This window comes from Diadema antillarum, unplaced genomic scaffold (assembly GCF_040938485.1).
Source record: "Diadema antillarum isolate AM-2024a unplaced genomic scaffold, OU_Dant_1.0 scf00000028, whole genome shotgun sequence".
Classification (NCBI taxonomy): Eukaryota; Metazoa; Echinodermata; class Echinoidea; order Diadematoida; family Diadematidae; genus Diadema; species Diadema antillarum.
Window position 1 is genome coordinate 6,845,754 of NW_027270917.1, and position 19,719 is coordinate 6,865,472.

The 19,719-nt window shown below is 37.8% G+C and overlaps 1 protein-coding gene across 1 annotated transcript in view; it reads left to right on the plus strand.

The window, feature by feature from the left end:
• The first annotated feature begins 542 nt into the window (after nucleotides 1–542).
• Nucleotides 543–19,719, plus strand: part of LOC139736289 (uncharacterized) — a 47,389-nt gene continuing 28,212 nt past the window's right edge. The window contains exons 1-2 of the mRNA XM_071647022.1: nucleotides 543–1,017; nucleotides 16,821–16,913. Of these exons, the coding sequence (XP_071503123.1) occupies nucleotides 987–1,017; nucleotides 16,821–16,913 (124 nt within the window). The 5' untranslated portion in view covers nucleotides 543–986. The remainder of the gene's footprint in view (nucleotides 1,018–16,820; nucleotides 16,914–19,719) is intronic.

Here is a 19,719-nt window from a genome sequence, read left to right on the forward strand (position 1 = left end):
GATCGTTTGAACAATTCATAAGTTGAATGACATTTTTTGTGTCATACAACATGTCTGATCTAAACCCATCTCAGTGATATGAATGTTCAATCACTTCAGATTGCAGTAGCTATATCATTAACTAATTTTGATACTCATGCCACCCAAAATGAAAATGAAATCGCTGAGGAAAATCTAAAACTGTTGTGATGGCAGTATACCTGATATGTGTTGAAAGAAAGATCCATTTTGATCGTTCGGCATTTACAACTGCTTCGATTACGTAATGACGTATCTCAGCAGCTCGAAAAAAAAAAGTCGATGCTCCAGGACGCGTAGTGAAAGTTGATTGGTCAAAACTCTCGTAGGTAGCGCGAAACTTAAGCCGACTACTCGACTTTCAAATAGGGGGCGGGCAACATCAGTGACGAGGATATCTGTGGGGGATTTCCAATGCGGAAGTACGATCGCAGAAAAAAAGAGAAGAGGTAAAATAAAAACGAAAGGTGTCCCTACACATCTATGTGTACGCACACACACACATCACTCAAGTGGAGTGTGTGCGTGCAACGCGATGAATGCTCAGCTAGCTGAGCTGAGGTCATACATCGAGTCATGTGAACGACATTCTGCGGACGGTCCTATAAATTTAATTGCTCATATATTGACTTTTTAGATCAACGTCCGATATAGAATTGCACAGCGTGACCATGCACAACGTGAAGCGATAATCTACGAACGCAAGACTTGCAACATGACCGGTGAGAGCTCCTACTACCAACGTTTTTAGTAGACGAACACGAGACACGACTGGAGAACATAATTCCCCGCGCATCGATCGAAGTCCAGATTCAGCTACGACACGACGGTAGCCAAACGGCATCTCCTCCGCGCCGAAGTCCACTCTAAAGTCCAAAGATTCGTGCCATCTTTGACCCCAGCAGTTCATCTGCCAGGACAAGAGTTGCTTATTACTTCAATCCAGAGTGCATGAGGAAGTCGTCGGCATGAGTATGAATAAGAGTGAACCTCCAGAAGGTATTCTATCATTTCAAGACATTTTGGTGAATTGGTCGTTTTCTCTAGTCTGCCATTTTCGGGTGTAATAACTGGTAGAGAATAGCCAGAGCTACCAGGGCGAAGCGCTAAAGAGCATGCTATATCGTACGTAAAACACACACAGACACACAAGAGCAGCACACATTATGGGAACGGTACGATCCGGGGGCGGATCCGCAGTATTTTTGGTATCTCACTTTGCTATTCCTCAGGTGGCCAGCCAGCGCCAGTTTGGCTATCGGACACGACTATTTGAAGTGCCATGTGTCAAATACTAACAATAGTCAATGGACACAGTTGAATGTTCAATGTATGGAGAACATAAGTTATATTTTGGTTTGCTCGTGAGGTTGTGGGGTGTTATTTATCCACACCTTTTAGTTTACAGTGTATTTCAATACCAGGCCCTATGCTGAATTTTGAATAACATATTAATACCTTGTATCATAGTCGTGCAAGAATGGTTCTCAACAGCTTACAAGTGCACCAATAACCCTAGACAGATTCAAAGTCTGCTAATGTGTATATTGCTGTGATTTATTTCATCTAATTCTTGGTGGAGTCGGCTCCATGGCTTCAATTGTACACCAAAGAAGGAAATGAGAATTAGATTAGGGGAATATGATTTGAGTCATAATATTTAGATACATCACAGATTATTAATGAATGAAGTTGCAGCACAATTTGGAACAGAATACATGGGAGTGGTATAGGTAAAATTTAATTGGGTACCAGAGGGGCATATACTGTTTTTGCTAGCATAATATTTCATTTAATAAAGGGAGCATTCATACCAAAGTGGAATAAAAACATCTGACATAGTGTTACTTTTACATAATTTTGCATTAGGAACCTTTAAATTGGAATTTGTGAAGTAATCGGGGACTTTTTTCCTCGAATTCTCAGTACCTTTTTTTTTTCCTTTAATATTGTTGACTGTAGTGGTTAGTCCTTCATATTTGACTTCAGAATCATATTTTTAAAGATTTATAATTGATTACTCGTGGCATACTGGTAGTAAAATAAGTAGTCAATGCTGCACTGCACACTGGCAGTGATTGACGGTCCAGGACCAGTAAAAATCACTGTCGGACCAGTAACTTTTTCAGGAATGGACCGGTATAAAAGGGAAAAATTAGGTACCTACTAGTCTGACAGACAGGTAGACCAGTAGTAAAAATGGGTAAGTGTGCAGCCCTGAAGTAGTAATAGTAGCCGTAGCAAAAGTACAAATTTTAGTACAATAGTTGTGACAATAATAACGATTCGATGCAACACGTGTCTGAAATTCAAAGGAATATCATCATTTTCATTGTTACATTATTATGTCAACTATGAATATATGAACTTTCACTTCAGCAAGTTAGATTTTTATGATTATTGGTATTATAATCAAATATTAGGAATACAGTCAAACTCGGATACCTCGAAGTCGTCGGGACTGAAGAAATTGGTTCGAGGTACGCGAATTTCGAGGTACGCGTACGTCGAATTTTCTTCGACTTATCCGATTTTGTCGATGTTCAACATGGTATCTGTTACAGTGCCTACCGATTGTTTGTATGCTTGTCAATTGGATTTGAATCGACTTTAATATGAATGAATTGAATGAAAATCGATGTTCTTCTTTCATCAGTGTTTTCTGGTGAACAAAGGAAATGACTTATCACCATAAAAACAAAAAGAAAATACCGGTAGTTATACGTAATCGAGTGCAAGACAGGGTTGCAGAACATGCGTGCTGAATGTACATTGTCGTGTCGGCGTAGGTACCCCCTCGATCACTATTCGTTTTTCCTCCTTTTCTCTCTCTAAGTCATCATCTCTTACACAATATCCAACACAAGAATCAGTCTTAGCTTTGCAAACTATTAAAATTTCGCACAACTATGGGTGTACATGTAGCTCACCAAGACTGTTTAGAGCTACAGGGAGCGACGGCAAAGTCGCACCGCTACGCACCGGTCTTCCATGTGTCTACCAGCGGCACTCACAGTCAGCAGACGATACCGTTTATCATTTCCAAATGTAAAAGCAACAATCAGTTATTTATTTTAGTATCATACGGAGCAGAATATTACTGTTATTCATTTCTAAATTTCCAAGCAAACATCCGACATTCGTTTTACTACCATACGGAGCCCAATATTACTGCTGTCCACTTCCAAAAGTGAAATGAATTATCTGACAATCATTTTATCATCGAATGGAGCTGAATGTTACTGTTATTAATTTCGAAATGTATAATAGCAAATATCCGACATTTATTTTAGCATCGTATGGAGCAGAATGTTACTGCTATTCACTTCCAAATGTAAAAGCAATCATGACTGTGATATTTATTTTGGAATCTTCCGGAGCCGAATGTTCTTGCTATTTACTTTCGAAAGTAAAAGCAAACATCCGACATTTATTTAATCATCGTACGGAGTTGAATGTTATTGTTATTCATTTCCGAACATAAAAGGGATCATTCGACATTCATTTTAGCCTATTCCGGAGCTCAATGTTATCGCTATGTTCTTTTGAACGTAAAAGCAAACATCCGGCATTCATATTATCATCGTACGGAGTTGAATATTATTATTTATTTCCGAACGTCAAAGCAAACATTCGAAATTTATTTTAGCATCTTCCGGAGCCGAATGTTATTGCTATTTACTTTCGAATATAAAAGCAAACATCATACGGAGTTGACTACTATTGTTATTCATTTCCGAACGTCTAAGGGATCGTTCGGCATTTATTTTTTTATCTTTCGGAGTCGAATGTTATCCTTGTTTATTTCCAAACGCAAAATCAAATATCTGACATTAATTTAAGCACCGTACAGAGCTGAATCTTACCGTTATTCATTTCCAAAAGTATAAGCAAACATCCGACATTTATTTTAGTATCGTATGGAGTCAAATATTACTGTTATTCATTTCCAAAATCAAAAGCAATCATCCGACATTCATTGTAGCAACTTTCGGGGCCGATTGTTACCGCTGTTCATCTCCAAAAGTAAAGGCAAACATCCGACTTTTGTTGGTGGCCCGACGTGCGTTTTGGTGGCCTCGGGCCACTGTAAGTGTCGAGCCCTGAATAAGTGCAGCACAGTACATTAAGGATGGGCTACTTGAGAAGTGAGTAATATCGCAAGATCAGATTCCGGCTATGGCTTCTGAGGACAGTGCTATTGCTGTAATCATAAACATTTATCGAAGAGGATTGTCCGCATTAAAAAAAAAAAAAAGCGAAACAATCTTAGGGGGCCTTGACGATTGTGCTAGAAAAGAAAAGAAAAAAAGTACCGAAAACTCAAAAAAGATTCAAGTCAAAACAGGGGTAAAATACATGATGATTTCTTTCTTTTTTTTGGTCTGAAAATCGTAAAGCGTATTATTCCGTTACTTCGAAATTTATCAGAATAAATTGTTGTTAAATCATATCTATACTATTCTTTATTATGCTAGGCCTATACTTCCAGATCATATACCACACTATGCTTCATAGTCGCATTGCTGGAAAAAAAAATATTCAGAGCTTGCGTTCTCGGGGAGAATTAATGAAACAAACTTCGTGAAAGGAAAAAAGTAAAAAAAAAACACTAGCGGGAGATTGATGTTTGGACAGTGGACCTTGATTAATGCCAAAGATATAACTGTCAACACCTAAGCAGGTGCGCCACGACGGTTAAGAAATGTACGCGCACGGCATGACTATCACGATCGCAAATCAAAACAGAGTGGTCAAAGAAAGATGATGGGCAGAGCGTAGTGCTATTGTAAGCACTCCATTTGCACGGCTGCTATATGCATAAACCGTGTACGTGTGTAGGTACAGTAGGTGTTGGGGATGCTATATGCATACCGTGTACGTGTTTAGGTACAGTAGGTGTTGGGGATTTTCCTTGTCAGCTGTGTACCGGGTATTTCTTTGAGCGCGCGATCGTTCAGGGGCTCAGAATATTTACAATCGAGTGTGAAAAGATTTGTGACATGTCTTCGCTGTCCACGCGCGCTTCATCGGAAATGCTGAGTGATGTTTGCAATTTCAATTCGAGCAACATGCTGGGAAAAACAATAAGTTAATTAAGATCGGGACATGAGATTTCCCTTCGAGGTAACCGAATTTCGAGTTATTTTTTTCGAGCTACGCGAATTTTAACACACGAAAACTCCATAGGAACAATCGGGACTTTCATTTTGCACCCGAGGTAAGTGATATTCGGCTTATCCGAGTTCGAGGTATCCGAGGTTGACTGTAGTTTCAATTATGCATGTGGGTTATTTTTTTCCGTAATGAACCAATGAATTTTAGGGTGAAATAGCAATTCAATTCATGTGTTGCTGAAAACTGAAATGATATGATAATATAAAAAAATACGAGTTTTATTAGAATTGGAGATATTGTAAGGAAGTCTTTGGGTGAACTACCAATTCAAATTCACATTTGCTGAAAACTAAAATAATGATGATATCAAACAAAAGTAGGAGTTTTATTGAAATTGGATGTATTGTAAGGAAGCCCTGACTCTTGTATGTAATATTGAAATGAACATCTTCGCAAACACATTAATATTTATGGGAATCACATGATTCCTTAGGTTGCTGGTGTCATGGCTGCAAAAATTCCTTCTTGGTTCATACATGGTGCATAAAAGATTGTTAAATAAGGATTTTTGGCAGTAATTCATGACCACTATATAATGCTAATCCAATCAGAAATGTAATTGCCAAGATATTGAACTTTTTACAAATTATTTCATTTGGTCAATATTATATAGTTATGGTAAATTTGATTTCGAGAAGCCAGAAAAAAAATGATGATAATTTTCATATATCTACTGTATATCACACAATAGTGATTGTTACTAATTCTGAGAAAAAGATGAAACCTAAGTTCTGTAAGTTTAATTCATATTTGATACTGGTTAGACATGGGATTACTATTGTGTTTATTTGATTCTAATATTTTTGTGAAAGTCAGCCTATAAAATTGTCATATCTACTGCATTTCACTTTTGTCATATCTAATGCATTTCACTTTGAGATATATGTATAGGGAGTAGATGGATCCATGATATGTTCGTGACCGGTTTGATACATGTATAATATGGTAATTCTTCTTAGTACAATGTTCTGCCTTTCTCTAATCTCCACCGATCCGCATACTACCTAGATGGCATTGACACACTTTCTCATGCAATGAAACCTCTAAGTAGGAAGGAAGAGGGAGAAATGATTGCTCTAGGGTAACAGGATTTGGGTTCACGCTTCTAATAAACTTTAAAGGTCCTGTTTACCCTTGGGAACAGTGATTTGAAAATGTTCAAGATATCACATTTGTGTAGGTCTGTTGTATCACAAAACATCCTACCATATAAAATGTTTGCAATAAAGCCTAAAATAAAGGGAGATATCAGTATTTTTCTCATTGAACCATATAAGCTGTAGACGGTTTAGTCTGGCAACATTTTTATTATAACTATTGTTCACATTTTGTGTATTTAACAATAACATTGATTATTCGAATTCAAATTTTTACAGTGATTGTTTCTATCCCAAACTCACATTTTGGAACTATTTTAAAGCACTAATGCTGGGTTTTTGTTTCATCTGCAATTGGTAGATTATGCCTTTAAAGGGCCCATGGGACAGGGTAACCATCTGAACAGAAGATCTAAAATATGTAGGCAAAGGTCAGGTTCCAATCAAGTTTCACAGAATTTTGAATTGCCTAAAAATAGGCTTAGGCTTGTACATATATTATGATGTGGTGACTATTGCACCAAATGCCAATGTGACCCTGAGAACTACGCATAAATAGAGCACAGTTTAAAGGCACACTTAAACGACTTTTTCCAGTCTGAAAAATCTTAGCTGCATACTCCTATTTTGCTACCAGAGTCCTTGTTGTAGAAACAAACTCTGTGAAAAAAAGAAAATAAAGGAAATTAAGGCTGGAAATAAAGTAAAGCCCTGATGCTTGAAAGGGGGGGGGGGGGGAGGAAAAAATGTAAAAAAAATCTGCTGAAAACTGTTATCTAATGGTAGCGAGCCAAAGCAGCTGAGTAAAACGGAGTCTAAAGGGGCTTAGCTTTGAAAAAAAGGGTAATAATTAACAAATATAATGTAACAAAATAATGGTATATTGGCATGGTAATATTTGTTGCTAGATCCCTTCGTAGTGACAGCATAATTCTCAAAACTTTTGTATGTACTGGAGGTTTGTTTTTATTTTATGCATTTAAAAGCACAGGCAGTATTAGTATTATACATGTAGATTGAGTGACTGTAGTGTTCACCAGTGCATGTTGCAGTCTTTGTCTGAAGGAATGAAAGAAATATGATCCAGTGGATTGTTCATCAGCCTCAGTTCGAGGTCCAGAGTGAGCTGTGGTCAGGAGGGGGAATTCCCTGCGGTGACCATATGTTTTGTCCACCTGCACTATACAGTACAAACAACTGACACTGACCATGGGAATCTTACTATCATTGTTTTAGTAAAGTGAATGTGAGCTACTGTAAAAGTGGATATTTTCACGCAAGTAATTTTTCGCGCCCGGCCGGGGTAAATGAATTTCACATGTTCTTAATTCTGCGGGATCAAGACATTTATTACAGGAACGTATGGCATGCAAAAATATTTGCCTGCTTTTATTTTCACGTTAGCTTCTGGTTGCACAAAATAAGGAAAAATTTCTACACTGGCCCCACGAAAATGTCCACTCTCCTTAGTTCTAACAGTATTTGAAAGGCCCTCATGTCTGATTTCAAGCTCAATTCACAGTATGAATAAAGTACAGTCAGACAAACAGGGTTGTAAGGTTTCATGAGAATAAGACCTAAAGTGAGAAAGTTTTTTGGAATCTTAAATTTTCCCACAATTTCCATAATTAGTAGTATTAGCCAACGTGTCACGCTCAAATCGGCAGAGGTGATGTTGTTGCATCATAAATTCCTATTAAAAAATGTACACTCATTTCTTTAGATTTCTTTCTTCGACAGGAAATCAACAAGAATAACATGTATCCTCTGCATTTATATATATATATATATATATATTTTTTTTTTTTTTTTTTTTTTTGTAATAACCTACTAGGGCTGAATTTTAGGGGGAAGAAGTTGCTAAGTCAATGACAAGAAATATGCTTACTCTTGGTATTCCTACTAGACAAAAAAAAAGGTGGAATTGTGGAATAATGACATTATGGGATAATGACATTATCGCCTCATTCAGTTTTCGTGTGAAGCTGAGAATTCGCATATTCTGGGCCTTCACGTACCGGTACTGGTTTCATGTCGGATTTTGATTCTGGCAGAATGTGTTTTGATCTGTTTGTGGAGGAGACATCTTGAACATGGACTGGATTTTGCACTATAAGGGCCAGGTCAGGTCAGAGGCAAATAGCCACGAGGGAAGCACTGCATTTTAGACCACACATGGTTCCCTTTAGCTCACAGTGCTGGTGCCACTTTAAAGTTGATTTTGAGAAGTAGAGTAAAATCAAGTCAAGTGATGTCTAGATGTCCTGATTTTTTTTTTCATATTTGTTTGAGTAGGCCATCTGTTGCTTTTCCACACTATCGAAAATAAAAGTGAATGTCAGGAACTATTTGAAGGCTCAATCACATGATTGAGTGTGCTCGCCAACAGTAGTGTAAATTTTGCTGTAGCCAAGATGCATCTTGAAGTTGTAGGGGGAAAAAAATGTTAGAAACCAGTAGCCCTTCAACGACAACAGCAACAACAAATTTGTGCACAGTGCAAATCTTTACAAGCACAGGCCTGTACAAATTATTAAGTTTGGCAACATTTTTTTTTTCTTCTGCTTTCTCTGAACTGGCACAAATGTATGCTCAAACATTAATTGTCAGTGATGGGGGTGTCGAGGACAGCCCAGATTGGATGGAGAGGAGCGCTCAGAGCAGGTTGCCATGGTAGTTTAAGATTGCAAACAAGAAGAGGAGTTTATGAAGATGAAGCCATCACTGAACTGAGTGGGACCGCTTTAGTAAATCTCGTAGTACTATCTGGAATGCACGTAACATGCTAACTCTGCTAGCTCTTCGAACCCATTCATCTTATGGTATACCTGTGGTTTAATAATAAAGGATAGTTTCACTTCTCTATGTGTTCACTGTGAAATAAGTTTTCCCCCCCCCCCCCCACCTCATTCAGGGAAGGACATTGCCTCAGGAACTGGTTTGAAATATTGCTTCCACGTGACCTCTTGGTGGGATTCCAGCAAAACAAAACATGGTTCCTGTGGATCTGTTCCCATACATGTATTATACCTACCCAGGCATCGTGTCAGCTTAAAGAGCATGTCACCATCAGTGTCTTATGGGGTGGCACTGTTGAGAAGATCGTCAGTCTTGATTGCAAGTGACTGAAATGTCTCGGCTGAGAGAAGTCTGTCTCAGTGACATGTGCCATATTTTATGCAAAGAGAACACTTTTGTATTTCAGCAAGATCCTCTCAATGTCAGAAAGCCCATTCTCATTAAGAATATGTTATGTGGCCACGTGGAGTTATCTTATCCGAGATCCTAGTTCATGTGACAAATATTGTCATCTGGTGACATCTTGAGCGACTTATTGTGCCATTGCTTCAGAGAATTGTAGAATATACTGACCATTACAAGTGCTGATTGAATTGGCTCTTTTTAGGAATGTACTCATCCAGGAAAGAATCTATGTGTTGCACAGCAAACCAATAGAACTTCACTGCTCTCAACATGTAAATTTACAGTGTACCTGGAACAAAATGTATTTGGTGACTGTCAAGTACCCGGTAAACGAAAACTGGTCGACAAGTTCAATTATCTTGCATTTAGGAGAAATGCCATGATTTCAAAAGTTTGGACCTCTTAGCAGTTTTTGCTACATACTAATCTACATGACTGTAGACTTCAGAACAAAAATTGAATATTTAGACCATTTTAAAAAAAATCAACCTTTTAGGTATTGAATCAATAGTGCAGTACATTTTAGTTATGTTTATGAAGGAAAAAAGAAAACAAAAACAAAGTTTGGTCACATTTTGTCACCAAAATCAGTGGTACATAATGTCTTCAGAGGAATAAGTGAAAAGTACATGGCCTTTAAGAAATGTCAATTTAACGAAGAAAATTGAGACACTCAATTTATGTGTTCATTGTTTGATGCCAGGTAATTATGGTGGGAATGAGATGACCATGTTGACTTACTTTCATAGCTCGTATCTCCTGTTAAACATGTTGATATATATATTCGCTCATTAAAGACCTCCCGTTGTGGTATCAAAACTTCCATGGAGGAAATTGATGATTTCGGTTTGAGCATCATCACACGAGTATGGCACGTGATTGTCAAACTTAAAGGTCTTCTCCACCGGAAGTTTTCATTTTTATTTTTTATTGTTTATGTTGACTTATGAATAGTTGCATGACAAGGCCTTGAGATGAGAATCCATTCTTTGATGTCGTTTAATATTGTGGCTAAAAATAAATCAAATATGATTAGTGACCGTGAATTGCTAAAATTGAGGTGAAGTTGCTTTGGACATTTGATAAAACAAATATCAGGCTAAACAGACATTTCATCTTAACAGTGCTTAAAGTGGAGAAGACTGTAAAGTACAGATTATGCTGTAGTCATAGAATGAGTTCAACAAAAAATCAAAATAAGAAAATAGATGAATCGAAAAATAAATACTGAAACATTAAAAAAAGATCTATCCACTGGTTTCCTATTATGAATGCGTTTAAGTCACACTCCTTTTATGTGTTTCTGAAAGAAAATATTCTAAATGCTCACCTTCATTCAATCTCCAGTGGCTTGTGTTATCCAGTGTGTATAAACCAAGGTATCTCTGACCCTTTTTTTTTTCTTTGTTTTTTTTTTGTTTTTTTTTGTTTGTTTTTTTTTTGTTTTTTTTTTTTTTTGGGGGGGGGGATGTTCTATGGCCCCAGCTATTATAGCACTTGCTCATAATAGAACAAGCAGACGTGTCCTGTAATGATCTCATATCATGCAAATACATAATCTTCCCCATTCACGCCACCTGACTATAATCTGTCAAAGGCCTTTTTGGAGCCAGGTCACTTTTACCATTCTTGTGTATTTATACCAATGCTCCTCATGCACTATGTTTGCCAGGTATTTGCCATTATATTCATTGCTTATTCTTGAATATGATAGCAAATAGTCTGTGGATTGAGATACAGTTGGATATTTCATGTCATTATTTGTATGGTCAGTTCTGTTATGATTGTTATAGTTGTGACTGCTATTACAGTTTTGTTATCATCATCGTCATTATTATTTTTATTATTAATGTTAGAAGTAGTAGTAGTTGTTGTTGTAGTACATGTAGTTAGTAGTAGTAGTAGTAGTAGTAGTAGTAGTAGTAGTAGTAGTATGAGAACTATTATTGATATAATTGATCATCATCATTTTGATTAAAAAATAACTTAACGCAACAAGGCCATTGTTTCATCCTTGCAGTGAAGGTTTTTATCGGGATAGGCCCTACATGTAATTTTCAGTTTTAGTTTCAGTTTGTTACATTTTAATAGTCTTTGTAATCATCAAGAGGTTAATTAATAGGGGAGTCAGGTGTTTTGTGTGGGCTACTCAAATGCTAGGAGGCATACATAGAATAATAGAATGGTATATACTGTATTGCATACAACAAAGTGGTTGTTGTCACCGGTTCAAAGCGACATGGCAGTAGATTGAAGTTGGGGTGAGATTTCCAGCAGATACAAGAGTTTGCTTCCTGACAGGCAGTTGTATTTTGACGGTTAAGGGTTCACGACTCACTTTATATTGACTATACTGGAGCTACTGGTAAGGTCAGGTTTACAATCGGTACAAATGTATCATACAATGTGTATTGCAAGTTATGTGCATTAAGGTATGTGTGTGTGTGTGTGTATAAATTCTGTGTGGAAATGTGTAAATTTGTATTGTACTCGTTTACTACCAGGCTCAGTGCAATAGATATGCACAGCGCACACACTATATCTCCTCAGATTAACTCACTCGATGTTAAAAGCAACTTGCTTGTATGCATAGTCTATGGCATTTAGAGACAGCAATCCTGACATACTTAATCACAGACCAATGGCCCCTATCATACTGCCAACACTACTACACATTGTCCAGCTGATCTGTACCAGGAGAGGAAAGATTGATATTCCATGAAGTCATCAAAACAAGACCTCAACTTAAGTAGTAGAAGTACTTACCAAGTGAAAGTTTCCATGAAATCCAAAGGACTAATAGAGAATGTTACTGAACTATTGTGTGTATGTATGTATATGCAAATGTATTGAGCAGAATGCAGCATGAACACACATCAGTGAAAGATTGAGGAAAATCTGACAATCCATTCAGGAGTTATATTTTTGAAGTTTTGGTGCTGACATCACCGAAGGAAAAGTATTTTTGTGTATAAAATGACAATGATTCATCATCTCTATTGCTGAAGGTGTATTGGGGATATTCAGTGAACACTTCCTTTTAGAAAAAGGAAGAATATTCGTGCAAACAACTTGAGAGAAATTATATCGCCATCTTTGCCTTTGATTACGTGCTAAAGGTGTAGTGATGCAAAAACTGTTAAGATCATGTTACCAGGTTAGGAAGTTTGTGGTTCCTTTATGGAATGTGATATTGATTGACACGGCAATAATCAGACACTGTTGTTATTTTAGTTTCTTGCTTGTTCATCATCATACAAACCTTTAGCAGATCTGTTTGAACTTTGGTTTTATCAGTTTCATTCAAAGCATTATTCCCTTGAGGACCAAGTTCCTCTGATGTGCCTCAAAGATACAAGAAATACTTTATTTACTGTAGAACATGTATATAATAAATCTAGCATAGTACATATATTTCTGTATGATGTTGCAGTGAAGATAGGCCCCACAGTGTGCATGCCCATATGAGCGATCACCCCAGCACCATTATGCATTTTTATATAGGACTCATATATAATGACAGATGTTCAGATGTTATAAATCACTGTTACAAAGCAGAGAAGCCAGCAACCCTCACCTCGATTTAGTGCAATGTTACTGACTTGTTTCTTTGTTTTTCATTGTAATGCCTCTATCCCCCCATCCCCCCCCCCCCCCCAATGTGCCAGATTTGGGGGGTTTTCTGTTTTTAAGGTAAACTGTCGAGATCATAGCCCATTAAACTCCTGCAAGCAATTTCATTTTCAAGCCATAACATCAACTATTAATGCCCAATAGTAATGAACCAGTAATCCATGATCATGAAGGGAAAGAACAGAAACACAAAATGGATATATTGCTTGGTGGAAAAAGGTCAAGTTTAAAAGTTTAGTACTGCATTTTGGCTCTGAACTTGTCAATTTGAGCCTTTAAAATGTGTGCAGCCAGAAAAGTAAAATAGGAATGTTATGTGATGAGGTCAGTAGAAGTGAATTATTTGAGAAATATTTCCCCTGATGCAGGATGGGATACAGGGAATAATTTTCTTGGTATCGCATCGTAATTTGCTATGCATTTTTACACCACTGCTACACAAACTAACTTTTGTGTAGCAGTTTTCTTACATAGAAGTGTACAAGATATCATTGAAGATATTTTTCATCAGCTGAAATTGTTAATCAAATTTAAGTTTGAAAATCATTCCCTGGGATGAAAGGTCAATCCTGTGGGTCAAAGGTCAAATCAAGGAAGAAGTGTCATTCTTGTGACATGATTGTGTGAGGAGTTGAAGTCAACAAACTTCTTCCTTAGACCCATATATACAAATCATGTCCTTGTACCAACTTCGACAACTGCAAATCTTCATGAAGTAGACCTATTTATCAATTATGCCATGAACATATTGGCACATATTCACAAATATACATGTAGTTCAAATTAAGTCCATGCATTGGGATAAGCATTTTTGTGTGTGTGCATACAATGTAAGTCAGCAAGCATTCATTATTGGATGGCTGCTGGTATATGCAATATGTCATGCGCGTCAACTCGTACGTACATTGATATAGATTTGCATAGTCCCTGAACTAATTCTTAACTGGTTACCGTGGTGAATTCAGATATGTCTTTGAATACTGAAATCGAGATGCGAAAAGTGACACGTCTCTGCTCAGTGACAATTACCATAGGTCTGGTGATTGAAGACTAGCCCAGAATTAGTGAACCTTCATTAGTAACGTACAGTAACCTGGCATTGCATGTATACAAATGATAAATGAGTAACCAGTAAGCATACAGCCATTAAGACCACTCAAATTGCTGTATCTCCAATTGATACCGTGAAGACGGAATAACAATCGTGAGATAATAGCCGACTATCATAAGCCGAGGGCGGAAAATGATTAACTTTGGGGTTATCTAGCTGAGACCAGACGTGATCTTCAAGTACAAACAAGATGGAAATACAGGACACAGATTTTTAAGAAAAAGAATTGACCCAAAAAAAAAAGGAAAAAGAAAAAAGAGAGGAACTGTGAGAAGCCCTCTCTGCTATCTCATAAAGTGGGAGAAGATTCCCCAATTCAAGTGATGGAAATGAAGAGAACCATTAAGGGATAAAATGCCCGGGAGGGGGTTATTGTTTAGATCTTTGGGTTGTTGGTTGTGGTCAAGGTGGTCAGTTCCCTTTCAGGCGGTCAGTTGAAGAATTTTGGGGAATGACCATCAGCTTTATCTCCATGAATTCTTCTTTGGATGGATACAAGGCCATAGTAACTCCTTAAAAATCATATGCAGTATGAAGGTTCTCTCCAGTTGAGTAGGCCCTTGTGAGCTGGTCTATTTGCTGTTAAATATATTGATTCACAATTTGTGGCTTAGCATGTTGAGTGTAGCCCTTTCTCTTACAAAATTACTCAATGTTTCACATTTCATATTCATGTATCATGTTAATTAATATTATCAAGGTTGTGATCAATGGTGGAATTGTATAAACCACATGAGAACAGTCAGGGGGCTTAATCCTCTGTATGCTGTGACTGCTGATTGTGTTGCACACACTGTCTAAAGTTTGAGGCACGACAAGGGTTAACCCGTTGAGGATGGGCTGATTTTGCCACAACGTGCATTTTGCATATAGACACTTGCCTGAGTATACTCAGGACTCACCTTCAACGGGTTAAAGGAGTAATTCTTATTTCTTGTTTATGCAAATAACCAAAGCATTAATAATGTCCTGTATGTACACGCTATCTGAAAATTATATGTCTCTAATCTGATCGAGATCAAGCAAGAATTATATGACAGTGGTTTGAAAAATGACACATTTTGTTCAAGTAAAAGCAAAGTCATCTCCTCCTCAGAAGCGACAATATTAGTTATACTTTCATATTATGTCAACTGGATGATGCAGTTATAGCATAGGCTCACAATCCTTCCATCGCTTTGTAATTAGAAAGATTATACAGTACTAATTCTTTCTTGTGTATTGCAATAATAAAGCTTGAAGAGCTGTTGTGATGTAAACAGGAGAGGAAAACTATATTGTAGGGTGATTTTATACATGTAGACCCTGTTTATAATGGAGTCTATAGGGGAGGTGAATATCAGGTGTGCCTTTTAGCAGTAATTAGAGCAGTCATGATAATGGTCAGACAGCAGCCTATCAAACTTGATTGGCTGCTTATGTGGTGGTAGCAGATAAATATGTACTGGAGTGAGAGCAAGAACATGAGTGTAGGGGGCAGGGGAGGGGAGGGGGATGAGAAAGAAGGTAAATCAGGACTCCACTTGAGTAGAGCAAATTAACTGGAAGAACCAGTTTACATCTGATGTAGGGGCCTACAGAGTGACACATTTACAAATGCATGTGGGACTACCATAACATGTCATAATACTGATGTTGCACCGTGCATAGAAATAACTCTCAGCATGGATGGTTATACAAATTATTCAAAGGGAAGCAGTATACTGAAATATTGTGATAATATCTGTTAATGAAAATTTTGATGTAGAAAGAATTCCTGAGGTAAGCCTCTTGCTTTAACCCATTGGAGACTAGTCCCAAGTATACTCTGCCAGGGGTATATGGGAAATGCGTGCTTTACATTGTAGCAATATCAGCTCATCCTCAATGGGTTAATAAGAGCATACTATAGGTGGTGTTTATTAAAGTGTTTAACGCTTTTTGCCTGCAGAGGAACATGATCTCTTGACAAGAGTTAATGTTGTGGCTCGTAATCTCAGTATTACACTCTTCTACTAGCTCCGATTACATTTTTCGCGTGAACAGAGTTGACCTGCAACCCCTGCAACATGTTCTCTTCTGAGATGATCCCTTACGAGGTCTCTTTATACTTGCTTTTAATTCTCTCTACCAGTAGAGCTGATAAGCACTCAAAGTGTCTGTCTAATCTTTTTTCATACCGGTGTGGATATGAAAAAGAAAAAGAGCAGGCATTTATCACTTGTTTGCTCATTTTCCATAAATTGCAAGTCTGTGGGTCAGCAGGCTTCTGCTTATCGCGCTGAACAGCTGAATAGCGGGTCATGTGACACCCGACGTCACCGTGTCGGAACCGAGCAAGTTCTGAGCAGAGCGTCGGAAGCTACGAGACTCACCGGGTGGAATTTGCTACCTGTAAAAATTCTTCAGACATTGGACATCTGCCTCCTTTTGCGGGTCTGAAGTTCCAGTTCCACGGACCCACTTATCGTGTCTCTCAAAAGATATTGGTCCAAATTCCTCTCCAATTTCCGTCTGTTTATGAATCGAGAAGCACCGGCGTAGGACCTTCATCCCCAGACTTTCACCCTGTGTCGTCTCATTTATGTTTTCCGAAATAGATATGGCCGAGCCTTTTCCGTTTCCAGACGCGGTAAATCAGAAGCCCGTGCCGGCCGCCCTGCTCTGGCAGAACAAGATTATCAACCCACAAGGTAACTATGGAGGACGCTTTTTCATCACCAACACCTCCATCATCTCTCGTCTCCGTCATGGCATCTCCATCTCAGACTTAGCATCAGATTTTCCGTCAACCATCCTCGCATCTCTCTCTTTTCCCTATAAACCGCATCTGCCACAAACTACCATGTCTCCACTTCACTCCACACGCTCTTTCTCTCTCGTTCATCTAGGATGAAATTCTCAAGAAACTTTCATGAAACTGTCAAGAAACTTTCATGAAACTGCAGCCATTTCATGTGAGGTGCATGTGATGAGCATTTTGCTTTGAAGTCCCAAATGCCATGCAGAGGTTGTGTGGAAATGTTTTGCTGCTGTTTCAGGAACTGATGACCATGTCATTACTCAGAGACATGGACCATGTCCATATTGTTGCTGTTGAGGTGTGTCTCTACTGAGAGTTTGTTGTTTCTTTCAAGCTGTAGTCATCATTTCCATGCCAGTATCATCAGATTCGCATAAAAATTATGTGAGAGCTCAAATTTTTGTTAAAATGTTCAATTTGTATTTAATGTAAAAGGTATACTTGCCCTATTTAAGAAATGGAGTAGTCTGTACTCATATTATCATTGATACCCCTAAAGAAAATTATTTGCTAAGGTTTGCCTGCAGTTAAATTCCCTTTTTGTATGAGATGGAGGCTTTCAGAGAAGTATCAATACATGTAGGAAAAGGTACACATTTCATGTGTGAAAATGCTTTGCGAAGATGCATGACTTTCTGCTACCATTTTGTTCAGAATATTTTCGGAGAAACTGACACAGATGAGCTCTAACTGCAGCGAACAGATTCAATGTGACTTTCAAAAGACTTGATATCAAAAGATTTGGGTCTTGTGTATAAGAATGATTTATTCAACAAATAATGTGCCTAAAGTACTGCAGCCACATTTTAGGTATATTGTGATTTTATGATTCCTCAGCCTTGCCAAGAACCACTGATTGTATAGGAACATCCCATAAAGGTTAACTATTTCTTCATCTTGACAACTTCAGCAGTTGAACAAAAGCCGCCATAATATTACGGCCTGTTGTAATGTGTGTGGCACACAAGTACTATAATGGTATTTCCCTGACAGCTATTTGAAATTTCCCCAACTTTAGATGTGCGTATGTTGACACCCATGCATTATTTCACACCTGATTAATGTTCACTTTAATTCTAATTCTGTTGTACCAGTTTTCTGCTCATCAAAGTGACATCTTCAAAGAAGCCCAGACTCTGCATTAACCATGTTTATACTACTGGAAACTATATTGCATACCAGTTACCATCATTAATGTTAATGTATTAGAGTAGCAGGCATAAGAGGGATTAAGGTGTGTAGACTGAATTGAGCCTCTGTACCTTTGACATACTGGTAGTACAGGTGTCAAGGTACGTACAGCATCCTGAGGTTTGTTTGGGTTCAGAGCGTGGTAATAATGTGTACTCTGGTGCAACGGTGACAAAAACAGAATGTGCCACGTCTGGGTCCAGGCAGTTGATTTTTGTACATTCTCCTCTAGTTCTTTTTCTTTTTCCTTCTTTTGAACGAGCTCAAAGGTTAATTACTACCACAATAACAACAATACAAAGGTCAGCTGACTTCCGACATGACACAAGCCCCTTGACTTGCTATTATATGCCTCCCCCGTCTGCGGCAGCGATGTGGACGTTGAACAATGCACCCGATCCTGGGACATTGACCAGTCTCTAATACCACATGGGTACAAAAGTGCACCCGACTTCAAAGGGCAAAAATCCTCTTCTTGATAGAGTAGAAAGAGACATATAAATGTATTGTTTACTGTTCGTGGATCTGTACTTCATCAATCTCAAAGCTGTGGATCTGTACTTCATCAATCTAAAACCCAGGCTGGGCCTAAAACTCTTTGCAGTTAAGGCCCAGCATCAATATTGAAACTGTTACACCATTTCATATCATATTTCCTCTAGATGTCTATCTGTATAAATGGAAAGCTGTTGAGAATGATTTCATCAGATACTAGTCCTGAGCAATCGACAAATACACAATAAACAAGCTGAATGATCTAGCTGTCAAGCATGTTTTAAGTGGTCTATGTATTGGACATTTGTGTTCCATGTATCACTTTTGTGTTTTAAAAGAAAATTTCCATGACAATGGACTTTCTTATAAGAAATTCTTAGAATATTGAACTTATACTGCATATTTCTCTCCCTCCAAGTTACATCTTGCAGTAGTTACTGTCAGATCTTCATTGAAAGTGGAAACTAAAAAGCATAAGTCTGCAATAGCAAGAATAATTGCCACAATGTACTGGAAAAGAATTAATGAATCACATTTCCATTGGCAACAGGTGTTTTAAACAGAGATGGCATTATGTAGCGAAATGGTGTGTATGTATATGTAACACAGTCATTGCTGTGAGTGCCGAAGACTGTCAATCTGGACATATACAATAGGCAAAACCCTGTAAGTCCCAGACACACAATCAATTTGTAATGTAACTGTTGCATTCATATGAAACATCCTTTTCCTTGGTGCTACCATTGTAATTAAGAAAAAACAAACAAAAGGATTATAAATATAGGAAAAGATATTGGACAGTTTGTATCCAGGATACCAGATACTTAGTATAACCCTAGATCATAAAGTCTAGAGGAAAAATTAAGTGCACCTTTCAATGACTTCTTTGATAGGCATATCACAAAAATGTCATGCACAATTCTCTTCTTTTTTTTCACAAAAAGGAATACAGAAAATAATATACAAGGTCTTTGTGGTATATTTTTCAAACAAGATGCAGTGTGTTTTCA